Genomic DNA, 14,609 nt, shown 5'->3' with positions numbered 1-14,609 from the left:
CCCTTTTTCTGTATTTTTATACATTATTATTAGTGGAAAAGTTGATCTCTAGGATGATCACTTTGAATTTTGATTAAGCCCAAGGAATAGAATCTTGTAGGGGAAATTCATGCAAATGTAGTTTCATATCTCAGTCCTCTTTGAGATTGACAAGGGGAATTCAGGGTGGTGATAAAGGCAATTGTTCCCCTTTGCAGTCTGATTTTCATGCAGATAAAAAGAATTCCAGAGAGAGCTTCTCCCTTTACATCACCTTGTTCAGCAGACCCAAATAAACCATCTTTTGGGAAAGACTTTTCCTAAGCCTCCAAACTCTAAGATGCTGGCAGTCACTCACAGGGAAAGTCTCAGAGGTTCAAATTAAACTCATAAAATATTAGAACTGGAGAGATTCCCTCCAATACCTCCTCTTGTGACACATTTGATCCTCAAAGTTGATTATATGCTGGGGAGAAAAGAATTCACATTTGAACACTACTTTATGCAAATCATTAGGGGAGAGTCACCTATGTCATCTTCTTTTGTCCTCACAACAGTTATTAACATTGGTAATAGTACCACCACTAACAAATTCATCCACCATTTAGCTGCTTCTCATTACTTAGGTTGCCCTTCTCCTACAAAGAGGTAGTGTAAGGAAGATTTAAATTACTCTTGTTCCTCCAAAGGTTTTAATAAGTTTAGTCACCAAAACAAACTCACAATGAACATACCGTGAGGGGAAAAATGCCTATGAATTATTAATGTGCTTAAGCTCCTACCAAAGTAGGAGACCAAAAGAGGACAAATGCATGAAATTTCTAAACAAAGGTATAGGTGCTGGATTTCTGGGAGGGAGGCTGGCACAGACATTAGAAGGACAAGAAAGGAGGAGCCCAGTGTTATCTTTTCATGCAAGTGAAATTTCCTAGATAGCAGCCACCTGGGGTAATCTCTCAATGTCTTCTTCCTATGAAAATACCTTTCTTAGGTAGGTAAAGGATATCAAGTAGAAAGCTTCTATAGCATGCACTGTGTACTTTACTAGTGTATACAGATACATATTTCTTTTTACAAAAGAAATCTTTCCAGAGTCTTCTTTTGTCTAAGAGGTTGGTAGTCTCTCTGAATCACCAACTTAAGCAGAAATATATTTGGTGTGAGATATTTTGAACTCCCTCACTAGTTAGTAGCTGTTGAATCCTAGTGAAGCCAGAAGTAGACAGATAGGCAAGGGTGGGATCCAGAGAATCAAAGTGTGAAATATGATATATCAAGAACTATGTAATGTTTTGAACAACCTACAATAAAAATTAATTAAAAAAAAAAAAAGAAAGGAGGGATTGAAATGTTAATTCCTTCAGGTCCCTTCCTCCACCCTGATCAAGATAAACAGCCCCTGCTCTAACCTGTTGCTAAGGTAACCTGTCCCAGGGATTGTCCCTCCCTACAAGGAGTTGTTAATTATGTCCCCTTCTTGCCCAGATCATGCCAAATTGGCCCCTCCAGCCCATCTGCTTCTCACCTTTTGGCCATCCCACCAAGTATCTCCTGGACCTAATCATGTACACAGGAAAGAAAAAGATAAGGGAAGAGAGCAGGGAAACAAAGGAAGCCTAGGACATACCAGAAATGGCATACCAGGATACCAGCTATGGCCTCCTTCTCCCCACTGGAAGCAGTCCCCCCTTTTTAAATAAACTCTGCTTTATATGCTTGCTTTGGCGTGCTTCTCTAAGGTTACATTTCAAAATGTGAGGGAGCAGAACTCGATAACTTACAGTATCACCAGGATCAGACTTTGACTAATCCTAAAACTCTTGCTCATTAGATAATGCCTATGCTCCCACTCAGAGAAAGATCAGTCTTACTGGTAATACACTGAGTCAAAGACTTATGCCCCTTGTGTTCTTTACAGCAATTCATTAGAATAGCCTTTGTCATCCCCAAAGACACATGTGAAAACCAGGTCAGATGTAAAGAATACCTGTCAAGAAAACCTGTCAAGAGATGAACAAAAGAACAGACATAGACCTGATAGAAGCAGGCAGAAAAGGTGGAGTACGGTGGTGAGAAGAAGTAAAGAAGTGTAAAAGTGAAGTGAAAAGTGTCTGCCCCTTCCCCCTGCCGAGTTTATTAACTCAAAAATTAAGTTACCTACCACTGTTACCATGACTACATCCTTTTAACCCTGAGTGTTAGCTAACTGAGATAAGGTCCAGGTTAGTACAAACACAGAGCCCCTTCTCTCCAAGGACTTGCTAAGGAGGCCAGACAGTGCACCTGCATAGTTATCCTAGTAGCCAGAAGAAGGAAAAACTAATGCGCATTCCAAGGCTGGGAAACAGGGAAACTTGTGAAGAACATTGCTATGGCAGTTGGGCATCCCATGCTTTTGCACAGAAGTTTCCCAGTAGCCAGGTACATCCTAGCAGCCAGGCATTCTATGTCTTTGCACAGAAACTTCTTAGTTACCAAGCATGTCACAATCATGAAGTTTGTTGGAGACCCCAATCCCAAACACAGAACTCCCACAGTCAGATACACTAGTTTCCTTGTACAATCATCACACATTGCTTGAACATTCATATGTTTCAAGTTCTTTTCCAGAACAAAAGAAATAAACAAAGGCTATGAGAGAACCACACACAACAGGAAAGAGAAGGGGAGGTGCCCTGATCTGAGGTTAAATTCAAACCGGTCTCACACTAAGAAACCAGAACTGCCTGCAGCTATGAATGCTCTGCGGTCCCACCCTGTGTGAAGGAAGCTGCTCTTGGCTGTGCACTTTTCTCTGGAGCAACGTGAAGACAGGCTTTTGGCCTTAAGGACACAAGTAGGTGAACAAGAAGTTGAGAAACAGGGTGGACAGAGAGATGTAACAACAGACCATGATGGTTCTAATATTCAGATGGGAAATGGCAGTTGGAGTTCTTGATTAGGTTTCCAGATTCAAGGGTGATAATGCTTTTTGCTTCTGCTTCCTGCATTCTTGGTTCTGCCCTCTGAGTCATCCTTCCTTTCTCGTGAAGCATAGTAAAAGTTCAGAGTTGAGCAGTTTTATCAGGTTGCTTCCTACAGATAGAATTTGGGGATGGGGGTGAGGGAATATAACAGCCTCCTTTTATTTTGTACTCACTGTGTCATTCAAGCTGGCAGGCTATCTGTTGTACTGATGATTTGGGTCTTGGAGATCAGAAAAATGTCCCTGTTCCTTGGTGTTGAAGATTAAACACCTAAGAAATGCCAAGACAAGTGTAGAAAGAAAGTTTTATTTTATAAAGGGATAGAGACATACTTCTAAGAGAAGTGCCCCAGAGCTGGACATGTGTTGCTCTTTCATAGACCTCAGAATCTCCCTTTAAATCATTGCCTTCTCTCTTTTCTCCGTATAATGTAAAGAATTTAAAAGCTCTAAAGAAATCAAAAGGAGACAGAAGCAAGTTGCAGAGGCAGAATGACAGAATGGCCCCTTGCCCAAGCTGCCAGCTTTATTTATATCAATAGGCTACATAGGGGTCACTGGCTCAGTAGTACATTATTGTTCATTGTGTCATTAGGCAGGTTACAGAGTTAGCAACATTATGCAGTTAATTCCTGAGTTACATGCTATAGTTGCAATGTGCAATGTTAGGAGCTTTGTGTAGCTCACAAGAAAATTCATTGTTTAAAGCTACTGATCTGTGGACAGGTTCAGGTGCAGTGGAGCTTGGTGAAACATTGTGGTTGTCCAACAAGAGAGTTTCTTTATTTTCAGGAGCTGCCATGAAGTCATCAGAGACCGCAATCCCAAACACAGAACCCTTACAGTGTAAGTGCCTGGGAACAGGCAATTGGGGGTTAGTTGTTAGCAATGCAGACTGCCCACGAGCTTAATCATAGAGGCTGACAATCCATTGTCCTCTGTTTAATAACCAATCCTCACCCTCTCTGGACCCCTACCATTCATTAACTACACTGATTGCCTGATCTTCATCCCCTGTCTCGGTTTGCTGAGGAATGTGTCATATCCTGTCCACTCAGGCCAGGTGAAGCTGCAGGCAGTTTGATTTTTGGCTAAGAAAGCTTGTGCTGGGTGCGGTCAGCACCATGGGCCCATTTTATTCAATTATTCTCCTAACTGGTGTCCCACCATTCTCATCTATCTGTCCCCTTACACTAATATTCTCAAGTACTTCTGTTATATTTCACTGGAGCCCCACTCCATGAGACACAAACCACATCCATAGGCGGTTTTAACATAAATTCTCCTATACGTTGGCCTTGAGGGAGTTTTTGTGAAGGATGGTATCCTAAAACTTCCTGTGGGACCATCTGGTTTGATTGATAGCTCCGTGCCAAACTCTTAGTCTCTTGAAAGAGTTCGTTGTATACCAGATTACTCTGATATTTTGATATTTTTGAGGTTTTAGCAAAATATTGTCATATCATACCTGTTACAAAAATCTCAGTTGCCAATCCAACTAGATAAGTCATGGTTTTGAGACAAATGACAAAGAATATTTTTGCCTTCTCTTTTCAATATTGCCAGATTTCCTGCTTTACAGTTTATATTAACAGAAACCAGAAAGTTAATACTTACAAATATTCACAGATTGGATCATAGGAATAAGAATAATATTCATTGTTGTTATTCCTGACATATTTCTAGTCAGACAAATTTCTCTGTAAATATAAGGAAAGAGGAAATCTCCATTTTTCTAAGAATCTATATCTAGAGATTTTTCTTTAAGACATACATTTTTAATACAACACTGTGATTTTATTATACAGCATAAAAAATCAGGCCTTATTAATGCTTATAATTTACTAGTAAAAAATGAAGTAAAAGTTTGAGCAGAATTATTTTATAATGATAATAAAATAAGTGTTCATGAAATATTTTCTATATTTCCTATGTAGCGCAGGAAGAAAGTTGGTTTTTAGAAGGGGCCTAGAAAGAAATTATTCCTCCATAGTTGATTATTAACTTTAAGAAAAATCTGAGAGAACCTCCTGAGGGAAGAGAGCAGTCATCACAGCTATCATTCCCTCTCTGATCCACAGTTCTAAATGTCTTTTAGTCCAAGCTGGGGATGGCTTCTTGAATCATTGGTCATTGTTCTTCTCCTAGAAAAAAAATGTGTAGACAAATTCCCTTAATTTATTCAGAATACAGATAGAATTCTTTCAAAGGAACTTCAACTAGAAAACAGGAAATGAGTAGCTTACTAAACTACTGATGTAAACAATAGTACAGATAAATTTCAAAATAATAACGCTGAATAAAAGACAAAAGGAAAAAAAAGAAAACGGGGAATGAAGAGACAGAAAAGTTTACAGAGCACATTCTATGATTCTTGAACATGCCCAATCTTGGCCAGAAACTGCTTTCTGTCCTCCAAACTGAAAGCTGAATAATCTATGATCTCTGAGATCACAGTTAATGGTCTAAGGAAAGCAGACAAGACCATGAAAGTTACAATCCATGGTGTGTAGCAAATGTTTAACAACTCTCAGAAGAGGAAAACTCCTGGTTTGGAATTTTGTCATTTGTGGGGATCAAACCCAGGGCATGCTAGGTAAGTACCACTGAGCTGTACTACCAGCCCATAATTCCTGGTTACAGTATTTTCCAATTTCCATTATATAAATATATCCTATGTGGCCAATTGAAAGTTACCTAATCCAACAGAAAGTTGGGAAGAGATGCATAGTAACTCATCATTATGTAGTATGTACCCTGTACATATAAGATGGACAAAAGTGGGCTCTCGAGCATGAATAATAGTACAATTTAATACAATAATTTAGAAACTGGTCAGTTTCTCAGTTGTACTTTTTTTATTTTAATACACTTTATTTAATTTGAAATGTACATGATTTCTTTTTTATTAAGGTGAATTTCTCATAATATCAAGATAACCATTTTAAATTATATTGTCCATTAGCATTTAGTACATTCACAGTGTTATAGAACAAGCTCCTCTTTCAAGTTTCAAGCTAATTTCATTATCCTCAAAGACAACCCCAAGCCCATTAAGCAATTTCTTCCCATTTCTACCTCCCATAGATCTTGGCAGCCACCAATCTGCCTTCAAATCTATGAATTTATGTATTTTGAATATTCTTATAAGGGAATGACACAATATTTCACTTTTTCTGTATGGTTCCTTTCACTTAGCATAATGTTTTCAAAGTTCATCCACACTGTGACTGTATCAGAATATCCTTTCAAGGTTTATTATGTTCCATTGCATGAATGTGCCACATCTTATTAATGCATTCATTAGCGGACATTTGGGTTATCTTCATCCTTTTGGCTACTACCACTACGAACACTTGTGTATACATATTTTTAACCTTTATTTTCAATTTTTGGGGTACACTTCTCATTAGAATTCCTAGGCCATATAATAATTCACTATTAATCTTTTCTAAGAAATTGCAAAACTGCTTTTTATGATAGCTGTGCCATTGCACCTTCCCACCAATAATGATTCACTTTCTGCAGGCCCTTTCCAGCGTTTGTTAGTCTTCCTCTGTTGTTATACCTATCCTAGTGGATGTAAAATATTCAGTGTGTAATTAATTTGCATTTTCCAAATGACTAATGACATTATACATCATTTAATGGGCTTTTGGCTATTCGTATATTTTTTAGGAGAAATATCTCTGCAATCATATGCCTGTTTTTATAGTTATCTTTATAGTTATGAGTTGTAAGAGTTCATTCGATATTCTATGCATTAAATCAATATATATATATATATATATATATATATATATATATATATATAGAACATATTTGCCTGATATATATATATATATATATATATATCAGGCAAATATGTTCTTCCATCCTTTGGATTGACTTCCATTTTCTTGATCATGTGTTTGACACACAAGGTTTTTAATTTTGATAAGTCCTCTTTCTATCCCCAACCCCCTTGGCTTTTGGTGCCATGTAAGAATCCAGTGTTGAATCTAAGGTCATAAAGATTTACCCATTTTCTTAAAAGGGTTTTATGTTTTTATCTCTTACATTGATGTCTTTGATCCACTTGGATTAATTTTCGTATGTCATGTGAGGTGGGGCTCTGACTTTATTCTTTGGCATGTGAATATCCAGTTGTCCTTACATAAAGCTAAATTTTGACTGTGCCAGTTTGCTCCATTGTCTTTCTATTCTCTATTTCATTTATCTCCACATTAATCTTTATTATTTTCTTCTTTCTGCAGTCTTTGAGTTCAGTTTCTGTTTCTGTTTCTATTTCCTTAAGGTATGAAAATATGTTATTGATTGAAATCTTTCCTTTTTTATGATTTAGAAATTCATAGCTCCAAAATCCCCGCTGAGCATTGATTTCACTCCATCTCCTAAAATTTGACTGTTGCATTTTAATTTATAATCATCCCAAAGGATTGTCTCAATTTCAATGTAATTTGCACTTTAAAAAATATTTCTTTTTTGACTAGTGCATTATAGTTTCACATAATATTGGGATTCATTTTGATTTAAATACAGAAGCATGGAATATAATTTTCCATCCTAGTACTTCTCTTTTTCCTCCCCTTATCTCTCCCCCTTTGCCTTTTTCTCTACTCTATGGATCTTTATTCGATTTATTTATCGTGTTCTTAAATTATTGCTTTGTTATTATACATAAAGGTGAAATTCACTGTGGTATATTCATGTATGTAAGTAGCATAATTTGGACAATTATTTTTTCTGTAATTCCTTTTTTCTTCTCTCCTATCTCCCCTAAAATCTTCTTCCTCTACTTCACTGCACTTCCTTCTATTTTTCTTGGGGTTTCCCCACTCTTTTCCTTATTTAGTGTAGATTCTGTCAACAGAGAAAACATTCCACCCTTTACTATCTGAGTCTGGCTTATTTTCCTCAGCAGGATGTTCTCCAGTTTCATCCATTTACTAGAAAATGCCATAATTTCATTCTTCTTTATGATTGAGTGAATATACATAGTATATTTGTACCACATTGTTTTTATCTATTCATCTGTTGATGGACACCCTGGCTGGTTCCATATTTAGCTATGATGAATTGTTCTGCTATAACCACTCATGTGGCTGCATCACTATTATATGCTTACTTTAGTTCTTTTGGAGAAATACCAAGGAGTAGGATAACTGGGTCATATGGTGTTTCCATTCCTGAGTTTTTTTTTTTTAATTATTAATGAATTTATTTATTTATTAAACTATAAATTTGTTATTCTACTACCAATTTAAGAGTATTTGATTATATGAATAAGAAGATATGAAACAAAGAAGATCACAACTTCATGGATTTTTTCTTATTTATTTTTTTAAGTTTATAATAATAATAGTTTATTTAGATTGGTGGGAGATCTGAACAATGGCTCACAGTGCAAATATTTTTTTTAAATGCACATGATTTCATTTTCTGTTTGTTTGCAGTACTGGAGATCAAACCCAGGGTCTTACGAATTAGGCAAGTGCTGTACCTCTGAGTTACATTTCAGGCCTATTTCATTTTTAAAGACAGAATTAACTTGTTCTTGTCTTATTTCTAGGCAGTAAACAGATTCCACTTTCTCCATTGCTGCGATCTTTGCTTTTACTTGTTGGATCCTGGAAGAGCATTAGCCAAGAAAGGAAGGAGGAATGTTTGCCTTAGAAATCTGGCTTCCTGTGCTTCCTACAACAGTGGTACTTTGAAGGCAGCTAAGTTTTTCAAATAAATCCGTTATGGTTTGCTTTTCTAGAATAGTGTTGTTTTTAATTATTAATTAATTTATTTAAATTAGGTACATATGACAGCAACCATTCCTGAGTTTTTGAGGGCTTTTCATAGTACTTTTCAGAGTTTCTGTGCTAACTTGCAGTCCCATCAACAATATATGAATGTATCATTTTCTCCATATTTTTACCAGAATTTATTATTATTTTTATTCTTGATAATTGCCATTCTGACTGAAGTAAGTGTCAGTGTAATTCTGATTTGTGTTTTCCTGATTGATAGGGATGATGAACATTTTTTTTCATATATTTGTTGCCAGTTTTGAGAAATATTGGTTTAGTTCTTTTGTTCATTTGTTAATTATATTATTTGTGGGGTTTTTTGGTGTTAAGCTTTTTGAGTTATCTGTATATTCTGGATATGAATACCCTGTTGGAGGAATAGCTGGCAAAAATTTCTCATTCTGTAGGCTCTTAGTTCATATTCTTATTTATTTCCTTTGCTGTGATATAATGCCATTCCTGAAATTGATTCTTGGTTTTATTTTTTATGCTTCAGAAGTTTCATTAAGGAAGTTGGTGCCTATAACAAATATGTTCAAGTTTTAATTCTGTTTTCTTCTAGCATTTGCAAAGTTTCTGGTTTAATTCCTTGGTCTTTGATCCACTTTGAGTTGATTTTTGTGCAGCGTGAAAGACAGGGACCTAGTTTCCTTCTCCTATATATGGATATCCAGTTTTCCAGTACCATTTGTTAAAAAGTCTATCTTCTCTCCAATGTATGTTTTTGGCACCTTTGTTGAGTGTCAGATGACTATATCTACATGGTTTTGTCTGTATGTCTTCTAATCCATTGGTATTCATATCTGATTTGGTGCCAATTGCATGCTGGTTTTGGCACTCTAGCTGTGTAGTGTAATGTGAGATCTGGCATTGTGTTCCCTTCAGCATCACTCTCCTGCCCAGGATTGCTTTAGCTACTCTGGGTCTCCTATTTCTTCCAGATTAATTTTAGGCCCTTTTTTTCTAGTTTTGTGAGGAAAATCATTGATATTTCTCAAGTTTTATGAGGAAAATCATTGGTGGGCATTGCATTAACTCTATATAACACTTTGGATAGTATGGTCATTTTGACAGTAATTCTAATTTAAGGAGGTATTATTAAACTGCCACATATTTTGTATTCTAGCTTTCTTTTGGTTTCTGATTTATAGTTTCATTCCACTGTAGTCAGAGCAGATACAGTTTATGACTTCAACCTTCTTATTTTTATTGACACTTGTTTTATGGCTTACCAAATAGTCTATTATGGAAAATGTTCCATCAGTAGAATGTGTATACGAAAGAAGAATGTGTGTTCTGATGTAGTTGGATGGAATGTTCTGTATATAAATGTCACGTCTTACTGTGTCACACAGTTAAACCAGTCAGGGTCATTCCAAGTTAATTTGGGGAATAAATAAAGACACCGAGACAGAAGGTACCTTTTCTTTAGGTTCAGTGACTGCTCCTTAGCTGCAGTTCCCACAAGGGGTCTAAGGCAGAGAAGAAAAGAGAGCAAGGGGCACATGCTGAACCCTTTTATTGGGAAGAAACCATTCAAATGAAGCAAGGGGTCAGGCTTCAGGGGGTTGAGTCTAGCTTTGTGATGTCTTGCTGTCAGCAGATTGACTGACATCTAGGAAGGCCATGCCCATTTCACGTGCTGAGTGGGAATCATAGGCAGAGTGAGAAAAAAGATGCACAGAGTCATCTGCCCAGGGGACAATGTGGGTTCAGTCCACCTTGTATGCTCAGTGCATAGTTCACACACACACACAGCCCATGGCTGGCTTGCCACATCTCCACATTCTCATTGCTCAAGACTAAGGGGCTCTGGGTTCCTATGTGGCAGCTCCTGTCAAGGTCTAGTGAGTTTATAGTGTTGTACAAGCTCTGTATTTTTAATCTAATATCTAGCTGTATCTATTATCAAAAGTGGAACATTGAAGGGAAAGCAGAAGGACTGGGGAATGAAATTGACCAAACTGTGTTACTTGCATGTAAAAATTTCTAATGATGAAGTCCACTGCTGTGTATAATTATAAAGCACTAAAAACGAAAAACAATTAAAAATGGAATATTAAAACCTTGTCTTATTATTATAGAACTATTTCTCCCTTCTATACTCTCAATTTTTGCTCCATGTATTTTAGAGATCTCTAATTAGACATGTATAATTATTTTATCTTATTAATGGATTGACATTTTAACACTATTTAGTGTCCTTATTTGTCTCTAGAAACAATTTTTATTTACTATCTGTTTTTTTCTGATTTGGGGATAGTCATTGCAGCTCTCATTTGGATACCATTGGCTTGGAATATCTTTTCTTTTGTGTTTTGGCTTTTTTGATTTATTTGTGTTTGAATCTAAATGAGTCTCCCAAAGACAGTGTATAATTATGTTCTAATATTTTGAAATATTTTGTCCATTTTGTCAATCTCTGCCTTTTGATGGAAGAGTTAATCTTTTTTATTTTAATCAATGGTCAAAGGCTTATTTCAGTCATTTTGATATTTTTCTGTATATTTGACCATTTGGTTTCCCATTTTTTCAATACCAATTTTTATATTAGTCCACATTTTCTTTTTCTTTTTTTAAAATAGATTTTTATTTTATTTACTTATGTAGTGCTGAGGATCGAACTCAGTGCCTCACACATGCAAGGCAAGCACTCTACCGCTGAGCCACAACCCCAACCCCAGTCCACATTTTCTTACCCTAATAAAACACCTGCATTAGTGAACTTCATAAAGAAGTGAGTTGTTGATTTAAGTCACAATTTTGGAGGCATCTGTATGCTGGTGGAGGCAGATGTCAGGACTGTGTGAAGGAGCAAGGAGTTCCATCTTGAACCAGAGAGCAGAGAGAGAAGGGAACAACCATAAGCATTTGTGACTCTTAAGAGAATTAAACAGGGTTTCATGGAAACTACCATGGTCCATTTTGAAGATTTGCCCATAATGACCTAAGAACATTCCACTAGACTCTGCTCCTTTAAAGTTCAATAGCACCTCCCATTACTACCACCTGAAATACTATCCTTCCAATCCCATGGACACCTGGTGACACCTAAACTCTTTCCAAACCATGAAAGCTCCTTTCTCTCCCCCACACACTTCTCTCCTTCTGAAGCTTCCAATATATATTCAATGGTATGATTGATGGTGCCCCACAGATCTTATAGTCTCTCTTTATTGATCCTTATTCTTTATTATCTAGTTGTCCTCAGACTGGATAAGTTCAATTAACCTCTAGTAAAATTCTCTGATTTTTCTTCTGTCAGCTTAAGTTTACTTTTGAAAGTCTTTGTAAATCTTTCATTTATTTTATTGCATGTGAAGCTCTGGAATTTCTGTTGTGGGCCTTTATATAATTTTATACCTCTTTATAGGTATTCACTATTTTAGGAGACATAATTATCCCAATTTCCTTTAACTCTTTGTTAAGTGCTCATCAGGGAATAATAGACAAAGAACAGATGATATGTATATACAATGGAATAATTCATAAAAATGAATGAAACTCAGTCTTTTGTGGATGATGGATAGAACTGGCCATGCACAGATAAATAAATAATGTATTATCTTGCACACATGGAGAGTCTAAAAATATGATCACTTGGAAGTTGGGAATATTTCTAGAAAAAAAATTTGTCTAAAGAATGACAGCTGGAAATTTAGGATGAGTTTCTAGAATAAATTATTCTATACAGATAAGTCCTGAGAGACACTACTAATCCAGAGAAATGATAAGAATTCAGAAAGGATTAGACAACAAGAAGCAAGATAAAATTTAATAGAAACTACAAAAGGCAGGAGAGCATAAAGCACCACATAATTAGCAAGAGAAGAGAACTCTTCAAAGCCGTGTTCCCTGATCACATAATCTAAAGCAGCCTCAAGCTATTTATAGCCCATAACATACTTATTCCTTGCTTACACTTAAAACATTCTGAAATTATTTTGTTTATTCATGTGTTTACTCATGATTAAACAATTATTTTATATATTAAAAGGGTCTACTTACCCCCTGTTAATATATAAACTCTCTAAGGATAGGGATCTAGTCTGTCTTATTTATCAATTAACCCACAACACTAAGAACATCTACCAGTATATGGAAGCCCTCGATAAGTATGTGTGAAATAGATTCCTGAATTTTTTAGTATCTCTTTGCTAAATCTCTGGTCAGGAGTAAGATTAAATAATCAGTGGATGTGATACATTTATCCTTTCATTACACCAACAAGCATTTGTTGAGAGAGACATTCTCATTTCCAGCATATATATATATATATATATATATATATATATATATATATATATATATATATATAAACATGAAGAAGGTAAAAAATTATAGCCAGGGAGGAATTTGCATTGAAGTGGAATGAAAATATTTAAGTATGTTCTCTCGTTCAAATTGAAGCAACCAAGAAAGTACAATGCTCAAGATATCTTGGACTTAAGACACAGAAAATAAGGCACAAGGGGAGATGGTTAGGAGCAGGAGGTTAAAGACACTTCTTCCATGGGTACCAGAGGGAAGAACACAAAGATGAATCTTAATTACAGTCCTACATTTTAAGGTGGAAATATTTGAAGGGGAGAAAGGCCTGACCAGAAATCTTAGATATTGTCTGTATTTACAAAGTGAGGTAAGCTAAAGTGAGAGAAGCCTCAATGAATGCTTTGTGTTCCTTCCTAATGCCCTAGCCTCCTCTCTATGCTGTGCACTGTAAGTTCTAACAACCCTCTTGGACAACTTCTTACTTATTTCTCCAACCCCATTGTCTAGCAAAGTGCCTGGAAATGAGGAAGGGATCATGTGCATGTAAATTACATGTAAACTAATGAATAAGTGACATCTGATTGTGAGGTGTGAAGGATGAAAAAGCTAAATAATGATTCTCTTTAGGGCCTGAGACACTGAGAAGATTGGAATTTTATAGGTTATTTTTATCCACTTTTTATCAATTTACGTAGATATTCTTTTATATTGGACTTCTTCCTCGCAACTTAATATTGTGAGGTTAATCTATATTTCTGTGTATAGCAGTGATGTTTATTTTCATTTTTCTATACTATCTCATTGTATGAATATATTATAAATTCTTGACTCATTTGGATATTGTTGGGCATTTGAGTTGTTTCCAGAGTGTTACATAAACATTCTCATGGATATGTCTTGAGATCCATGTGTATATTTTGAAATATAACTAGAGGTGGAATTCCTGGCTTATTTCTGCTATTTTATTTTGTGTTTCCATGATTTACTGTTTTATTTGCATTTGTTCTTCTTTCCTATCTTCTTGGGACTGAGATTTATTTTTATTTTGTCATCCCATTATTTAGGTCATTATCTCCCTGTTTTGTGTCATGGCTACCTTCCATTGTTATCTGATACATTAAAAAATAATTATCAACTATTCACATAGTTACTCTCACCACCACCAGCACCAAACACATTGTACTCATTCATCAAATATCATCTCCTGTACTGAACTAGCAGCAATTTTAAATACACTCTATTCCAATGTTTATATTACATACAAATTTTTCATGCTAATAGTTTTTTATTTCTTTATTAATTTGTTTGGTATGTGCTCTTAGGCTCCAAATCAAATTCCTTAGGCACTGTAAAGGCAATGCTTTACTATCACATATTCAATGTTGCTGTGGAGAAGCAGATATCAGTTTGCCTTATGCTTATCTATAAATAACATAATTTATTTATTTTACTCTTTATTATAAAAGTATAAAAATTTTCCCAGCACTTATTCAAGCAGAATAATAATTATTATTAATACTGTGCAACATTTGGTGTGTATCTTCAACAACAACAACAACAACAAAAGTTTGGGAACAATTCCTTGTGTCTTT

General features: G+C 35.6%; 1 protein-coding gene across 4 annotated transcripts in view; it reads left to right on the top strand.

The window, feature by feature from the left end:
- The first annotated feature begins 2,708 nt into the window (after positions 1-2,708).
- The window catches only part of LOC143392776 (interferon-induced very large GTPase 1-like), a 39,891-nt gene continuing 27,990 nt past the window's right edge, over positions 2,709-14,609 (top strand). For 2 of the 4 annotated variants that reach the window (XR_013090406.1, XM_076846800.1), the window contains exons 1-2: positions 2,709-2,815; positions 3,737-3,790. Coding sequence is in view for 1 of the 4 variants with exons in the window: in XM_076846800.1 (XP_076702915.1) it covers positions 3,745-3,790 (46 nt within the window). In the remaining 3 variants the exon portion in view is untranslated. Of the gene's footprint in view, positions 2,816-3,736; positions 3,791-8,627; positions 8,653-14,609 lie in introns of those variants that run through there. The other 2 variants (XM_076846801.1, XM_076846802.1) reach the window with 2 other exon arrangements.

The sequence above is a fragment of the Callospermophilus lateralis genome, chromosome 2 (assembly GCF_048772815.1).
Source record: "Callospermophilus lateralis isolate mCalLat2 chromosome 2, mCalLat2.hap1, whole genome shotgun sequence".
Taxonomy (NCBI): domain Eukaryota; kingdom Metazoa; phylum Chordata; class Mammalia; order Rodentia; family Sciuridae; genus Callospermophilus; species Callospermophilus lateralis.
Note: the sequence above shows the minus strand (reverse complement) of the source record. Positions and strands in the feature narration are given on the sequence as shown.